The sequence below is a fragment of the Vombatus ursinus genome, unplaced genomic scaffold, assembly GCF_900497805.2.
Source record: "Vombatus ursinus unplaced genomic scaffold, bare-nosed wombat genome assembly UNPS02014805.1, whole genome shotgun sequence".
Taxonomy (NCBI): Eukaryota; Metazoa; Chordata; class Mammalia; order Diprotodontia; family Vombatidae; genus Vombatus; species Vombatus ursinus.
This window is the reverse complement of record NW_020954583.1, coordinates 2,592,816-2,609,553: the sequence shown is the minus strand read 5'-3', so window position 1 is coordinate 2,609,553 and position 16,738 is coordinate 2,592,816. Positions and strand designations below refer to the sequence as shown.

Here is a 16,738-nt window from a genome sequence, read left to right as displayed (position 1 = left end):
CTTATTTTTCCCTTTCCCATATCCATTGTCCTCTAATTGTCTTCAAATATTTGTCTATCTGACCTATATTTCTTTATCTGCATAGCTCAGAGGGCAGAAATAGGAGCAATAGTGCAAAGAATAGAAAGTCACGGTTCAGCTCATTTTAAGGGAAACGTTATAAGAAATTAGATGTCCAAAAGTGAAATTGGTTGCCTGGCTAGCTAATAAGTTCCCTATCATTAGAGATCTTCAAACAGAGTTTGGATGACCTTTTGTTGGAAGTGTGGTAGAGGGTGCTTGATTGGGTATGAGTTGGATTAGATTGCCAATGAAGGCCCTTCTAATTTTGTAAAGTGTGATATAAATAAAGAGGATGGCATTATATACCTACAAAGATTGTACTAAGTGGTGTACTGGATCCAGCTTAGCCAGTTGTTAAATTTTCATTGTAAACATTTATACATTGCGAATCAGAAAATAGTACAAATCGATTTGATTTTTTTGTTGATTGTCTGACACACTTATGTCAATCTCAAATAGAAATGGATCCCTGTGGAGGGGTGGAGCCAAGATGGCAGAGTAAAAGCAGTGACTTGCTTCAGCTCTCCCCCCAAACCCCTCCAAATACTTGTAAAAAATGGCTCTAAACAAATTTTAAAGCAGGAGAACCCACAAAAAGACAGAGTGAAACAAATTTCCAGCCCATGATAATCTGGATGGTTGATCTGAAGGGTATATCACGCTGGGCTGGGAGAGAAATGCAGTTTGGCTTGGGCACGCAGGCCACAGCAAACGTGGAATAGGCCTCAAGAGACTGAATCGTGGGCAGCTGTGGCAATTTCTAGACTTCTCAAACCACAAATGAATGCCAAAGACAACTTAGAAGGTCAGTGGGAAAAGTCTGTTTCTGCAGTGGTGAGAGAGAAGCACAGGGTCCCAGCCGCATTCCCCGAGCGTGGCCCCGGGGTGGTAGCTGCTTCCTGAGCTTCATCCCACAGACAGAGGGGAAATCGAGTGGCTGATCAGAGGGAGATTGCAGGGATCTCTTTGCTGGGGCAGGATTCTCTTGCTTTGCCTGTGCTTGGATCTGGGTCACAGTTCTGGGTGGCGGTCCTGGGGCGAGGAGGAGTGCTAGCGTGGTGGAACTTGTAGTGACTGTGGAGAGAGAATCCTCCTTACAGTTCCATGACAGAAAAGACTGCTTCTGGTCACTCATAGACCAGAGCACAGGCCAGGATAGGAGTAAACACCTTGCCCTTGATCATAGCACCTTGGAAGAACTGAAAATTTACAGGTCCCTAGAAGTATATCTGAAAAGAGCTGCACAAAACCCCTGAAACTTGGGACAGTACATTCTCCAGACTGGAAACAGACCCCTACCTTAACAAAGACTTTATAACTCAAGTAATTGGCTGGGATCATAAGCAAGCAGTGCAAAAACAGTCAGACTATATTATCTTACTTTGGTGACAAAGACGATCAAAACACACAACCAGAAGAAGACAACAAAATCAAAGCTTCTACATTCAAAGCCTCCAAGAAAAATATGAATTGGTCCCAGGCCACGGAAGATCTCAAAAAGGATTTTGAGAAGCTGGTAAGAGAAGTAGAAGAAAAACTGAAGAGTGATGCTAAAAAAATACTGAAGAAAATAACACCTTAAAAAATAGCCTAACCCAAATGGCAAAAGAGGTCCAAAAAGCCAAAGAGGAGAAAAATGCCTTGAAAAGCAAAATTGGCCTAATGGAAAAGGAAGTCCAAAAGATTACTGAAGAAAATACTTCCTTAAAAATTAGAATAGAGCAATTGGAAGCTAGTGACTTTATGAGAAATCAAGTCACTGTAAAACAAATCCAAAAAAATGAAAAATTAGAAAACAATGTGAAATATCTCATTGGAAAAACAACTGACCTGGAAAATATGTCCAGGAGAGAGAATTTAAAAATTATTGGGCTATCTGAAAGCCGTGATCAAAAAAAGAGCCTAGACATCATCTTTCAAGAAATTATCCAGGAAAACTGCCCTGATATTTTAGAACCAGAGGGCAAAATAGAAATTGGAAGAATCCACTGATCTCCTCCTGAAAGAGATCCCCAAAGGAAAGCTCCTATGAATATTGTAGCCAAATTCCAGAGTTCCCAGATCAAGGAGAAAATATTGCAAGCAGCCAGAAAGAAACAATTCAAGTATTGTGGAAACACAATCAGGATAACACAAGATTTAGCTTCTACATTAAGGGACTAGAGGGCATGGAATATAATATTCCAGAGGGCAAAGGAGATAGGATTACAACCAAGAATCACCTACCAGCAAAACTTAGTATAATCCTTCAGGGGAAAAAATGCTCATTCAGTGAAATAGAGGACTTGAACACATCAGATCAAGTCAGCAAACTTGTATCAGGTGCTTACTTTGTATGAATAGGGAATGATGCTAAATACAAAGATTACAAAGAAAGGTAAAAAACAAACAAAAACAGTCCTTGACCTCAAGGAGCTCATAGTTTGATGGGAGAGACAACGTGCAAACAACTGTGTACAAACTATATAGACTATGTAAATGGAAATTAGTCAACAGAGGGAAGGCACTAATATTAAAAGGGAATAGGGGAAAGCTTCTTTCTTAAGGTAAAGGGACTAGAGCAAGTGGCATCCTCGGCAGTTCCACTATACAGGGCACCGTTCCCTCTATTCTCAGGATATTTTCAGTCATGGTATTTCCTCCAGGCCCAGGTGCTGAGGTCAAGGAGGGATATGTCTTGAAGTACTTTGTTTTGATGAAAAAAAAAAATTATGGCAACCTGTCATCATTCTCCTCATAGGGATATCAAAATTAACAAAATATAGCAAGAAACTTAAGAGGTTTGTTTTTTTTTAAATACAAAATAAGATCAAAGTAGAAATAGATTATTTCACAAAGCTGTAGATCTAATCAGACTGGGTTTTTTTTTTTAAAATTAAACATTACTATCAGTACTTTTAGTAAATGTAGATGGTAGTTTAGATCAACATCCCCATATGAGGTCTCGACCCACAGTTTAAGAAGTGCTGAAGGGGTTATAGGTGGAAAAAGTTTAAGAAGCCCTGGTCTAGATGCTGAGGAAAGAAGTCAAACTATTGAAAGACATCATTCTTTGTTTCATATACTTTTTAACTGACCCTACTGTGTCAGTGTTTGAAAAAGTTGTGGTAAACTGCACTTGAGACTCTGGATTTCTGGGTTTGGGGTTTACTTTGTACCCCAGTAATCCAAGTTTATCTCATTCTTGTTCTTTGTTGTTCCTATTCAGCTTACACCCTATCCCTCTTCTCAGGTCTATAGGTGACTCATTCTGCCAACAGGTGGCATAGCTCCCTGTTAAGAGAGATTATTCCAATATGAAAACAAGGTATTAAAAGCAGATTAACCTAATTCACGGTTTCTTTTTGTTATCCTTAGAATTGAATGAGTGTTTAAAAAGGTAAAGTTTTCAAAAGCAGAGTTTTCAAAGGTTTGAAATGTGATCAGTTTGTCTGAAATTTTCTTGGGAACATAATCAAAGATTTCTCAATTTTCAGTTATCTCTAGAACCTATCCTTTGGTAATAGAGATGACATGTCTTACATAGGACTTAAAAAGCTTCGTTCTTTTTGGTTATTTCAAAATGTGGGCAGCTTCAGAAGTCCATTATGTGTTTCTTTGCCCACATCCCTCAAGCACCTTAATTGTGGGTAATGTGAATTACTAAATAGGAGCTAAAGAGAAAATTTGTACTTACTGACTCAAGAAGAAATGATATAAACAGCACTTTTGTAGTAGCAGAAGAATGGAAATAAAGTAGATGCCTGTCTAGTGAAAAATAGCTGAACACGTTGTATATTGGGAGAAGTATAGGAAGGCTTTCATTAACTGATGCAGGTGAAATAAGCAAAACTAGGAGAACCAGGGACTGTTAACATACATGAAAATAACTGATGAATTATAAGTCAATAAGACAACAAGCATTTATGTACTTTGTGCAAAGCACTGTCGTGGAGAAGGCAAAAACAGCCTTGCCTTCAAGGAACTGACATTCTACTGAGAAAAATTATATGCAAATAACTATGTACATAAAGGATATACACAGTATATAAATGGAAATTAATCTTAGAGAAGGGAAACTGAGAGGAAAGAGAGACCAGGAAAGGCCTTCTGTAGAAGAGAGAGTTTGAGCTGAGTCATGCAGGAAGCTAGGAGACAGAGGTGAAGAGGACTAGGAATGTGGAATAATAAAAGTTGGAATTGAGTGTCACGTGTGAGAAGCAGCAAGTAGGCCAGGTTAGTTAATCATAGAGTGCCAGAAGAGAAGTAAAATATAAAAAGACGAGTAAGGGAAGATGGAGCCAGGTTACAAAGGACTTTAAATGCCCAATAAGGAGTTTATATTTGATCCTGGAAGTAATAGGGAGCCACTGGGGTTTATTTAGTAGGGGGTGACATGTAATGATTGGCAGAACAAGTAAATACCCTCTTCGATGTGCAGTGAGGTGGTGGCTTGTGTCTAATACCTTTTTCCTCACCACTCAACCAAACAACACACATACACACCTACACACACACACACACAATACTAACATGGAAAAAAAAAGTATTAAGCTGTCGGTCAGATTTTATCTAATATAATTTCCCTGAATATGACTTTTATGAACTCTTCCTAGTTTGTTTGAAGAGTCTAGGACTTGAGAGGGGAAGGAGAGGGGCATACCTAACTGTGAGTAAAAAATTTTTTTTCTCTTTTATTAATTTATTTTGATTTATCAATAATCACTTCCATATGCTTTTCAGTTTAAAATTTTTCTCCCCTTCTTCCCCACCACCCTCCCTAATACGGCGCACAATTTGATATAGGTTATACATTTACATTCATATTAAACATATCTTCACATAAGTGATGTTGTAAGTAAAAATCAAAACCAATAGGAGGAACCATCAGAAAGGAAACAAAACTCAACAGAAGAGAAAAAAAAATAGCAATTTGACTTCCATAGTTCTTTCTTTGCATGTGGATAGCATTTTCCATCACAAGGCCTCTTGAGATGTCTTAGATCCTTGTATTGCCAGGAAGGGTTAAGTTTATCAATATTAGTCATCACACAACGTGGTTGTTATTGTGTACAATGTTTTCTTGGTTCTGCCCACTTCACTCAGCATCAGACCACACAAGTCTTTCTAGGTTTTTCTGAAGTCATCCTGTTCATCATTTCTTATAGCGTAATAGTATTCCATCACATTCATGTACCACAACTTGCTCAGCCATTCCCCAATTGATGGGCATCCTCTCAATTTCCAATTCTTTGCCACCACGAAAAGAGCTGCTATGAATATTTTTGTACATGTGGGTCCTTTTCCCATTTGTGTGATCTCTTTGGGATATAGCCCTAGAAGTGCTATTACTGGGTCAAAGGGTATGCACATTTTTACAGCCCTTTGGGCATAGTTCCAAATTGCTCTCCAAAATGGTTGGATCATTTCACAACTCCACCAGCAATGCATCAGTGTTCCAATTTACCCACATCTTCTCCAACATTTATCATTTTCCTGTTTTGTCATGTTGGCCATTCTGGTAGTTGTGATGTGGTACCTCAGAGTTATTTTGATTTGCATTTCTCTAATCAATAGTGATTTAGAGCATTTTTTCATATGATTATAGATGGCTTTAATTTCTTCATCTGAGAACTGTCTGTTCATATCCTTTGACCATTTATCAATAAGGTGTTTTTTTTTAATGAAAATATTTGGCTTATTAGTACAAAACCAATTTTAAAAGCTCTCCTCCAGTAAAATCTTCCTCATGCATGTGTTGACTACACAAGCGCAGAGATAACTTTATTCAGTGGAATCCTCTGATTATCGATATCAAAGAAAGCATAAAACAAGGACATGGATTCTTTTTAAAAAGATATTTGCCTCTTTTGTATGCAATGTCCTACACAAATTCCAAATGGAAGAGGAATTCCTTATACCTCAATTTCTCAATATGTTTCGGTTTGTAAGTGACACTTTGCTGATTGCATCAAATTCCTAAACACTACAGGTTCTCCTCAGTGAAGATCCATACTACTCAGAAGAGATTGAGTCAATTGACATTGAAGAAAACATGAGTGAACGAAGAACATATATTGCCCAGATTGTTACAAATGCATCACTATGTATTAGAAAAATATTCCTTGGAAATAAAGCTTCTTTAATCTTTTTATGTGCTAACCTAAAAAAAAAAATCATTCTTTTTTTGCCCACACTAGACTGATGGCATTTGTCTTTCATGGTATTTTCATTTCGTACACAAATAGTAATGCCAAACAGTTGGATAGTAGTTTAATCATTCTTAGAATTAAGGAAATCATTCTAACTTTCATAAACATATTATTATGGACAGATAGATATCACATAGTAAATATGGTTTTCACTTTGTTTCTTGGAAATATTGATTAGTAACAGCATTAGTAATTGCATTATCATTGGTAGACTCAAGATAAGTATTCCTCAGCTGACCTGTAGGCTACTTGCAAAGTAAGGGTAAAAATAGTACTGACATGGAGAACAATACAGTTATTCAGTGCCTACTGTGTGCAGAGGAACTGCAGTATTAACTATGAAGAGTAAAGTGAGATTTGTCACCAAGTAAGCAGTTAAGTTGAACATTATAACAGTTAACTGTAAAGGCAGATAATTTGCCTGTGATGATCAGAACTTGGCTGGTGAAATCTTTTTTTGACTTTTAAAAATATATATATGTTATCCTTATTTTTATTTGGCATTTACAATTTTAGATTGGGGCAAAACTCTGAGATTTCTTGATATTTTTTAGGAGTTTCTTTGAGCTGCTGCTGTTCTTTGGAAAAGATGAATTTTATGAAGAGCCATTAAAGGATATTCTAGGTTCAATCCAGGTAACGAAATTTCCTATGTTAAATTTTCCATGTAAAATACACTTAATTACTAAAACATACATACATACATTGCCTGTTATTACCTTGTTTAATGATGTTAAAATAATTTTCAAAAGACTCACACAATCTTATTACAATAGTAGAGAAAAAAATATGCAGTCTTTTATTATTCTATGGAAAACCCAGTTATTTTGCTAATAGTAAATGTATGGACCTGTTGATATTTTTGTCATTTCTAAAAGCTTTACTTGGAAAAAGACCAGAGATTTGCTTGTGGAAGTGGGTGTTGGAAGGGTTGCAACTTTTGAGTTACTATGAAGTGGTGCAGTTTTCTGCATTCTTGCAGAATGAAATTGAGCATAAGCAAATGAAAGTCACTTTATGCTTAAATTGTTCCCCAGTATATTAATCACATTGGAACAAATTCATGTTTTCAAAACAAGCATTATAGCAGAAAGGACTGTACTGTACTTAACAAAGGAAATATATACATATACTCATAAGTATTTGGGAGGTAGTAATATTAGATTGATTAGAACCACAAAGTGCTGAGAAAGAAAGACACTGTTCTCAAAGACTGTATCTTGCTCCATCCTGGAAGAAATGTACTGAGGAAAGGAGAGTAGCAGTAGCATAAATGATGTAGTCACCTCCTGTTTATTTCTAGTAGTTTTTATTCAAACCAACAAGCCCATGTGTTTCCGCCAAGATTTCTCTTGCTTTATAAGTCCTAAATAGCACTGGCCCCTATACAGCACTATAAGATATACCCCCTTTGTACACTGTACGATCATATCATATATTTTATTTTACCAGCCTACATGTAGGTAAGTAGCAATTTTAATAATTCCGTAAGCTCACTAAAATGGGATTTAAATTATGGGAACAAGATAATAGTAGTTTTAATGGTTCAAAGTATGGATAACTTCACTGCCATTGTTCTTTAGATAGATGTTAATCACTGTGCTGTAAGTCTGTGCTATTTCACTTTTTAAAAAATAGCTATGATCATCATCATTAACAGCATTGAGTCAAAATGAAAATATTTTGGAAAAATGTGACAATTATACACACAAAAAGTACTGGCATTAGACTCGGGAAGAGAAAAATTAGAGGAACTTATTGAAGGCATAGAATAATGTGAAAACATCTTGTTGGACCCATATGTATTAGTCCAAATTATATATTTATATATTTTTATTCTTATTTAAGGTGTTTAAGAAATCTCTGAGACTTTTGGAAGTAATTATAGTAGTTTTTTAGTAAAATCATTTGTTAACTTTATGCTATATTTTAATTATGTATTTCTTTTTACATTATCTTTGGATGTTTAAGCTTAACATAAAAATGACTTTGTTGTGAAGAAAAATAGGTAATTTACTTTCTGGCTTTGACACAGATAATCTCTGGTCACAAATATGTATTAGGTATTTTCAAAAATGAGCACAGTATTTAAATTTATTGCTCCATATTCTTTTGGCTAATTAGTAGAGTTATCTAAACCTGTAGTTGTCTAACCTTTTGAGAGATGTGCCTTTTAGAAAAGTTAAGGGGAAAACTGTGAGTTTTGAGTGTCTTAAATTGATGGTGCAAATTAATCTCCAAATTGATGGTGCAAATTAATCTCCAGCCACCAAACATGGAAGGCAAATTCCTGCTAGTAAATGTACTTTCATTTCCACCTTGTTTAGGCCTAATTAACCTTAAACTCCTCAGAGATAAGGATAATATGATAGTTGCCTCACTAACCCCTGAGAGCTAAGAAATTTTATGCCCAGGCACTGAGAGCCAGGGCTAGGTATATAGGTATTATAGTGGCTTAAAGTCCCACCTTTATTTCTTGTGTGTTTCTTGGGCCAAAAACTCAACTGTCATATCATGGATAAACTGTTTTATATGCCCAGAGTAGCTTTGGTCTTACCACAATGTTTAAACAAGATAAAATTCAGAACAAAGATACAGTTTTAGACATGAACATTGTGGAAATTTAATTTGCTGGACTATTCATATTTATGGTTGTCAAGTGAAATTCAACAAAGGTACACTGAAGCACGTTCTTTCTGAACACGGTGACAGTTTGTTAACAGTGTGTGAACCTATTAATGAAGTGATCAGTAGCTTGCCTTGATTTATTCCAAAGACCCCTAGCAGAAGGACAACTCTTCTTTAATAGGTTTTTAGGGAGTGCAAAACAAAGAACAGAACAGGGTGGGTGACATCATGGGGTTGATGATAAAATGGTTACATAGCTGAGAAATGGGGAACAATATGAATAGTTGGAAATTGGGAATACGTCTAGCAGTGACCTCATCCTTCCCTCCTGAAACTGAGAAGTATTCATTGCTTGAGACCACCTGCAAAGTCAGACTTCTTTGGATAGCAGACCAAACATCCTTGAAGGATAGCTTGGTGATATGAAGATACAAGACTGAACTCTGATATTCAGCCACATTCCCAGGGATAGCAGAATTATCTTTGAGGCGAGACTAGAACAGTGATAGCAAGAGGACTAGTTTCTAAACTTAATGCATTACAGGCTAGTTGAATTCTGAACTAAGTTCAGAGACAGAGAACCTTTAAGCAGTTTATAGGATAAAATCAATTACACAATAAAAGCAAAATTAATATTTGCTTTTCTCATGATGGTTTTCTTGTTACAAAAAATGTTTTTTAAAAGAAAAATAAATAAATTGAATGGAATAACTGAAAACGAAAGGTATTTGGAGAGTGAGGAAAGAGATATCACCTTTTATGTGGAATTTGATCTGAGAAAGTTTATTAATTTAAAAATATATAATATACGTATGAAATTGAGCACATGGAATCATTTGGTGCCATTTTGAATATAAATATTCACCTAATAAAGAAAATTATATTAAAATTTCCAACAGTATTTTTTTCTTTATTTCATTTATCATATAACTATGCTTCAACTTTTAAAACAATACTTTTAAATTGAGCAAACTAAACTAATTTCTGTCTTGTAGGAATGTCAAAACCACCTCAGCAGATATAGAAATGTGAATCTGGAACTGGTAACTCGAATTATTAGAGATGGTGGGCCATGGGAAGATCCAGTGTTGCAAGCAGTTCTTAAGGCCAAGCCAACATCTCAGGATATAGGTATTTAAAGCATATATAAAGTAAAATTGAAAACATCATGTTACCATTTGCTTATTTATACTACTAAATAATTGAGTGGAGATGCTTTCATTAATTAAAGAAAGTAAGATGGGCAATATAGACACAATAGTGCTTCTGCAACTGTTAAAACTGTGTTTCCACTTTGAGTAGTTCCTAAGTATATGTTAAATATATGACCAAAGTGACAAAAATAACCAATGACACAATAATATATTAAACATGTGACTTAAAAACAAATATCAACTCTTAATATTAAGATTGAAAATATAATGTTAATGTAAACTTCTAAGATTACAAAGATCTTTAGCATCTCACACCCTATATCAAGATAAGGTCTAAATGAGTACGTGATTTATACATAAAGGTTGATATCATAAGCAAATTAAGGAACCATGGAAAATTTTGCTTGTCAGCTATGGATAGGGAAGAATTTATGACCAAATATGAGATCACTGAAAATGTATGATTTTGATTCCATTAAATTAAAAAGGGGTTTTGCACAAACAAAACCAGTGCAGCCAGGATTAGAAGGAAAGCAAGAAACTGGGGGGGGACCTTTTTTTTTAATAAATTTCTCTGCTAAAATATATAAATACATAAAATATAAAAATACATAGGGAACTGAGTCACATTTATGAAAACTAAGAGCCATTCCCCAGTTGATAAATGGCTAAAGGATATGAACAGGCAGTTTTCAAAAGAAGAAATTAGAGTTATCAATAGTCATATGAAAAATGCTCGAAGTCACTATCATGGAAAGGCAAATTAAAACAACTCTGAGGTACTAGCTCACATCTATCAGTTTGACTAACGTGATAGAAAATGAAAATGACATGTTGAAGGGGAATGTGGAAAATTTGGGACACTCATGCACTGTTGGAGTTGTAAAGTGGCCCAACCATTCTGGAGGACAATTTAAGACTGCTGAAAGGGCTATAAAATTACATACCCTTTGATCCAGCAATACCACAAAGAAAAATAAAAAGGATCTATATGCACCAAAAAAAAAAATCTTTATAGCAGCTCTTTTTTGTGATGGCAGAGAATTGGAAATTGAGGGGATGCCCATTAATTGGGGAATTGATAAACAAGTCTTGGCATATGATTGTGATGGAACACTATTGTGCTAAGCAATGACAAGCAGGATCTTTTCAGAAAAGCCCGGGAGAAGGCTTATGTGAACTGATGCAAAGTGAAGTGAACAGAACCAGGAGAACATTGTACACAATAACAGCAATATTGCAATGATGATCAATTGTGAAATACTTAGCTACTCTGATCAATGAAATGAACCAAGAAAATTCCCAAAAGACTTGTGATGAAAAATGCTATCTACCTCCAGAGAAAACTGTTGAATTTTTAAGTACAAATTGAAGTATAGTTTTTTCACTTTCTTAATTTTTCATACCTTTTTTTCTTTATAACATGGCCAGTATGGAAATATGTTTTGCATGATTCCACATGTATAATTGATATCATTTTTTGCCTTCTCAATGAGTAGGGGAGGAACTGGAGAGAGGGAAAGAACTTGAAACTCAAAAAAAATTTTTTTTAATGAATGTTAAAAATAAATAACAAGAAAAAAATTTTGAAGCCAAGGTCTTTAGTCTAGTGGTGTAACAAGCTCTTAGTTCTGTAGCAAATTTTAAGTATTGAATCAACTGTCCCAGCCAGATGACTGCAGAAGCTCTCTTCCAACTGCCACTTCTTGGGGTTTTCCTTCCCCTTCTTGCTGAACTTTTCTCCTTCATCCAGGGACCAGTGTAGCCAGGATTGGGGTCATAAGAAAAAAGGAAGAATTAGCAATTTTGGCTGATCACTGCTATCTGTACTTCTCTGGTCCTAATGCTCTAGCTTTTATGATAAAAATGCACAGGAGAATTATTCGATTTTCTGAAATGTGTATGAATTCTTCTCCCAACCCCACTATTTATCACCTGTGTGGATCTTTTTTCTTTTCCATAAGATTAGAATGAAAAAGTGAGGAAAAATGGGAGAGAGAGAAAGAGAGCGAGAGAGAGACAGGTGATGGATGGTAGAGGAAGCCTTTCTCTTATTTTTAGCAATAAAATATCTCAGAAGTCATCAAAAGGCATTTGCTTTATAGAAGAGGGTAGGAGAAAAGCTATTTTTTTTTCCATAGGGGATTCGTGAAAGAAAAAAAAACTGGGAAGAAGAAATAAGGCATGCAGTATAATCCTGGTGCTCCTAACCCTCTCTCAGCTCCTCCCCCCGCCAAAAAAAAGTCCTTGAGACACCAGACAGAATTGAGACATGACTAGCAAGAGGAATCTGGTTACCCTCTGATCCCCCTTTTTCTAGCCTCCTCTTCTTCATCAGCCTAGTTTGCTGAATATTGCATCTCAAAGTATGGTAAACAGCACCTGCTAGAGGTGTCCTCAGCCCCACTACTAGAGGTACAGGAAGCATGGGTTACTAACATTTCAAATCAGAACTCTGAATGCACAGTAATTTATCTCTGATGCTGTGTAATACTGTTTACATGTAGTAGTTAGGTTTCATGGTACATATACCATTATGCTAAGGTAGTTTATGTTGAATTGGTCTTTGTAGGTTGTCTGGAAACTGAACTACCATGTATATATTTACGCTTATTGTAAGAAAGGTCATTCTAGTTGAAAGTAATAACGTGGTAACGTGAGTATATGTAATAGATGTGTGACCATATATATGGTCATTCTAATTCCATACAAATAACTTAAGACCATAACTCATTAGTTAGTTGGAGACTACTTATATTTGAAGGCAGTTTAGAATTGGGGATAATTTGTGTAGAGGCAAAGAATTAATAGTATTCACAAGAAGAATATATTATCAGCTTTTATTTATGTTAGAAATAAATCATAATTCTTGTCTTTAAACTAGGGTGGATTTCCAAAGTACCTTTATTTGGCATATATACGCATACATACATACACATCCACACACATTACTTTTTTTTGTTTTGTTTTTTGTTTTTTTTTAGGCAATTGGGGTTGAGTGACTTGCCCAGGATCACACAGCTAGTAAGTGTCAAGTGTTTGGTCTGAGGCCGGATTTGAACTCAGGTCCTTCTGATTTCGGGGCCGATGCTCTATCCAACATTATTACTTTCAGCAGAATTTTTAACAGAGGCAATGTAGACTAGTGGATAGAAGACTGGCTCTGGACTCTTAAAGTCAGAATGACCTAGAACTTCTGGACAACCTGTCTTTAGATTTAGCCTTCCACAGTTACTGACTGGTGTCAAACTAGGCAAGTCACTTAACCTCTCAGTCCCCCAGTCATTTTTCTAAGCATTTTTAACTTGAAGAACAGTTGTTGCTCAAGCGAATTTCTTCATCCAGCGCTCCGTACAAAGATGAAATCATAGGTGCAAACCAAAACAACAATCAAAACCTGAGTCTAAATTACCAAACCAGTTACACTTGTCACTAATTTAGACTTGCTTTCCCACAACCAGTTTAAATTAGGAGCTTTTTAATATAGCTTAAAATAGCAAAACCTAAATTAAAATACTAAGTACTTTTTTAGACTCACAAGAAAGATGATAGTTTGGGTGCCTGACATGTCCCCCCCCTTTTTTTTAAAGTTTGATGATACTTTTTTCTTTTTATATCACTGTCACTTCCCAGTGATTAACCTACAGGCACAAGAGCATATGTGCATGCACGCACACACACATACACACACACACTCATAATCACAAAAATTGGCCAAGTCCGAAATTATATACTTCATTCCACATCTGTATTCTGCCACGTTGGCAGAGGTGTGATTCACAATTAGTCCTCTGGAAGTCATAATTGATCACTGCGTTTATCAGAGTTTTGAAGTCTTTATATTATTATCATTTTCACCCCTTTTCCAGTCATAAAATTAAATTTTGTTAAAGCAAAGCATAATGGATTATATATTATTTTGTAAGCTGGAATGTTAAAGTAGTAAAATTTTAGGGGACACTGAATTGCTAAATTCTATTTCTTAAATAACTTTTTTTTTTCTCTTTTCTAATATAGTTAACAAATATTTGAGCTCTGAAAACCCACTGTTCTTTGAACTGCGTGCCAGATACCTTATTGCTTGTGAACGTATACCAGAGGCAATGGCTCTTATCAAATGTTGCATAAATCACCCAGATATCAGTAAAGACTTGTACTTCCATCAAGCATTCTTCACATGTCTATATATGTCACCATTAGAAGATCAACTATTTCAGGAGGTACTGAGAATAAATCTAGTGAAATAAGTAATGATATAGTGGGTGTGTATGTGCATATTCTTTTTTAGATTAATTCTCAAAGCTCTAAGAAAGCCACTAACCAAGTTTTTTTTTTTTCTTTTCTGGTAACTTATTTCATCCCATTTTTATGTTGAATTACAAATAATGTAACAAAGCAGATAATGAAACTAGCAGAATAGACACCAAGAAAATTTGCTTTGGATATGATAGAAAGAAAAGAGGTTAACTAATTTAAAGAAGTCAAATAAGAATTGTGGAAACTTAATAATTGCCTTTTAAACCAATTCTTAAGATACTGAATGTTTAAATTAACTATTCTGGCCTTTAATTTAGTGAATGAATCTGTTCCCTAGACAACTTTTACCAATTCAGACATAGACCTTCATGGAAGAAAACTAAGCATCAGTTACTTCTACTGTAGAATAATATAATTTAATTTCAACTGTACAAGTATTTGTATGTTTATATGTATTTCTGTGAACCAGTCTTATTTTAAACTTATAGCATGTATTGAGAACTGATTGTAAGAATGGAATTGATATCATCTGTAACACCGAAAAAGAAGGCAAGACCACATTAGCCTTGCAGCTCTGTGAATCATTCCTAATTCCACAGCTCCAGAATGGGGACATGTATTGTATTTGGTAAGTGTTTCTAATAAGAAACTCTCCCAGTATGAAGGGGAGAATTATTGAGTAGCAGAGTTTGGGATGTATGTTTGCAAAATAAAAGTGGCATTAAGAGTATTAGTTTTTCTCCTATGAATAGCAAAGTATTTTTGTACTGACTAACAAATGAAAATTAACCATTTAAGCAAATCTTCTAATATACTTACTGTTTATTATGTAGTTCAGAGAATTAGAGGTAAGGGAATCAAAGACTTTCTCCTTTGAATATAGATTTTTGTTTGAAATAGTATGATTTATGGAACCAATTTTTCATTACATAATTATGGTAGAAGTGAAATTGTAACTTATTGGAGATTGAGAATAGGGAAGTTTTTTCAAAAAATAATTTACAAGAAATGTTTAAGAAAAAGCAATAGTTCATTTCAGTGCAAGAGACATCTGTTAAGTACCTACCCAAAATAAGGACCTATCCTAGGCATTGGGGGTTTAAAGACAAAATGTAGAATAGTCTGTACTTCAAGAAGTTTCCCTTCAGACTAAATTTGCGATTTGTAATGTGCCATAAGGCTTTGTAAAGCTATCAGATAATTTCCTTTTTATTTCTTATTACTTTGATGGTCCATTTTAATTTGAAAAGAAATTTTTTTTTTGCCAAGCACAATAATTTTGTAAAGATCTTGAGGGTGAAAATTTTTTTTTTCCTGAATTAGCAGTGATTTCAAATTCCAAATTACACTTGTTCAAAAGCTTACTATAAAAATATAATTATTTCTAGTATTGTGTGAAGAAAAAAATTTAAAGCAATTTTTACTGTATGTGTGTGTGTGTACGTAGCTTTTCTAGAGATAGAGGAATCATTAGGTAGCTGTTAAAATAAATAAAAGTCATATACTGTTAAGAGTTTTTAGAAAACTTTTAATTATCCCAAGTCTCCTTGGTTACGAGACCTGCTGGAGAGAGAGAGCGTATTCCCTGCTTCCCAGCTGTATTAAGGCCAGCTCCAAGGGCAACTCCAATTTTTCCTCTTTTGTTCTGAGTATTAGTATTGACAGTATTAGAATTTAGGTAAATCCAAAAGAATTTCCCTTCCCTTCTGTGTTGACCAGCCAAATTCTAATCTCTGCACTTCGGGGCATTGAATAAAAGTTTGGCACCCTCTGAGTCTAGAGATCTACTTAGCTTCTAGACCATTAATCTTTATCCTAAATTTTTTTATCTTCTTTTTCTACCACATTTTATTCAAGTGGTCAGCCTTTTGCTTTCTTCTCTTTCTTTCTTGTTTCCTTCCCTTTCTGTTCCTTTCTGAATAACCTCAGGGGCCTTCCCCACATCTTGCAGTGTTCCCCTTGGACTCCTAGTTTCTTTCCTTTTCTCTCAGTGTTCTTTCTGTATGGACCAACTTCCCCTTTATCCTCATCCTATACAGTCAGAATGGTATAAATGGATGGGGGATGCATCAGTATGTGCAGACCTTAGAGCAGTGGTAATTAAGAACTTATTAATTTAACAGAATTATCAACTGTTATCAAGATCCTTTTCAATTAACTATCAATATGTAGACACAAAGGAGTATATATCTTCTGTACTTGGAATCTTCTTGTGTTAATATGGTGAACAAGATGGGAACAGCAGAAGGATATAGCAAGCAGGCGTTTTTTTCTGTGAGGTCCCTCAGCTCAGCTAAGGATACTAGAGTCATAAATACAAGTAGCTAGGCCCTCACCCAAAGCCAAGCCTATACTACCAAGCAGTCTAGAGAAGGAACCTTGTCTTTAAATGGTTTCTGTTGATTTGCACATAACCTGGTTCTATCTGATGCCAACTCTGTAGTG

The 16,738-nt window shown here is 35.2% G+C and overlaps 1 protein-coding gene across 1 annotated transcript in view; it reads left to right on the top strand.

Moving 5' to 3' along the window:
* Positions 1-16,738, top strand: part of LOC114051732 (zinc finger protein Rlf-like) — a gene marked incomplete at its 3' end in the record, with an annotated part of 91,135 nt that overhangs the window by 52,090 nt on the left and 22,307 nt on the right. The window contains exons 3-6 of the mRNA XM_027874173.1: positions 6,809-6,890; positions 9,878-10,013; positions 14,054-14,256; positions 14,782-14,921. Coding sequence (XP_027729974.1) covers positions 6,809-6,890; positions 9,878-10,013; positions 14,054-14,256; positions 14,782-14,921 — 561 coding nt within the window. The remainder of the gene's footprint in view (positions 1-6,808; positions 6,891-9,877; positions 10,014-14,053; positions 14,257-14,781; positions 14,922-16,738) is intronic.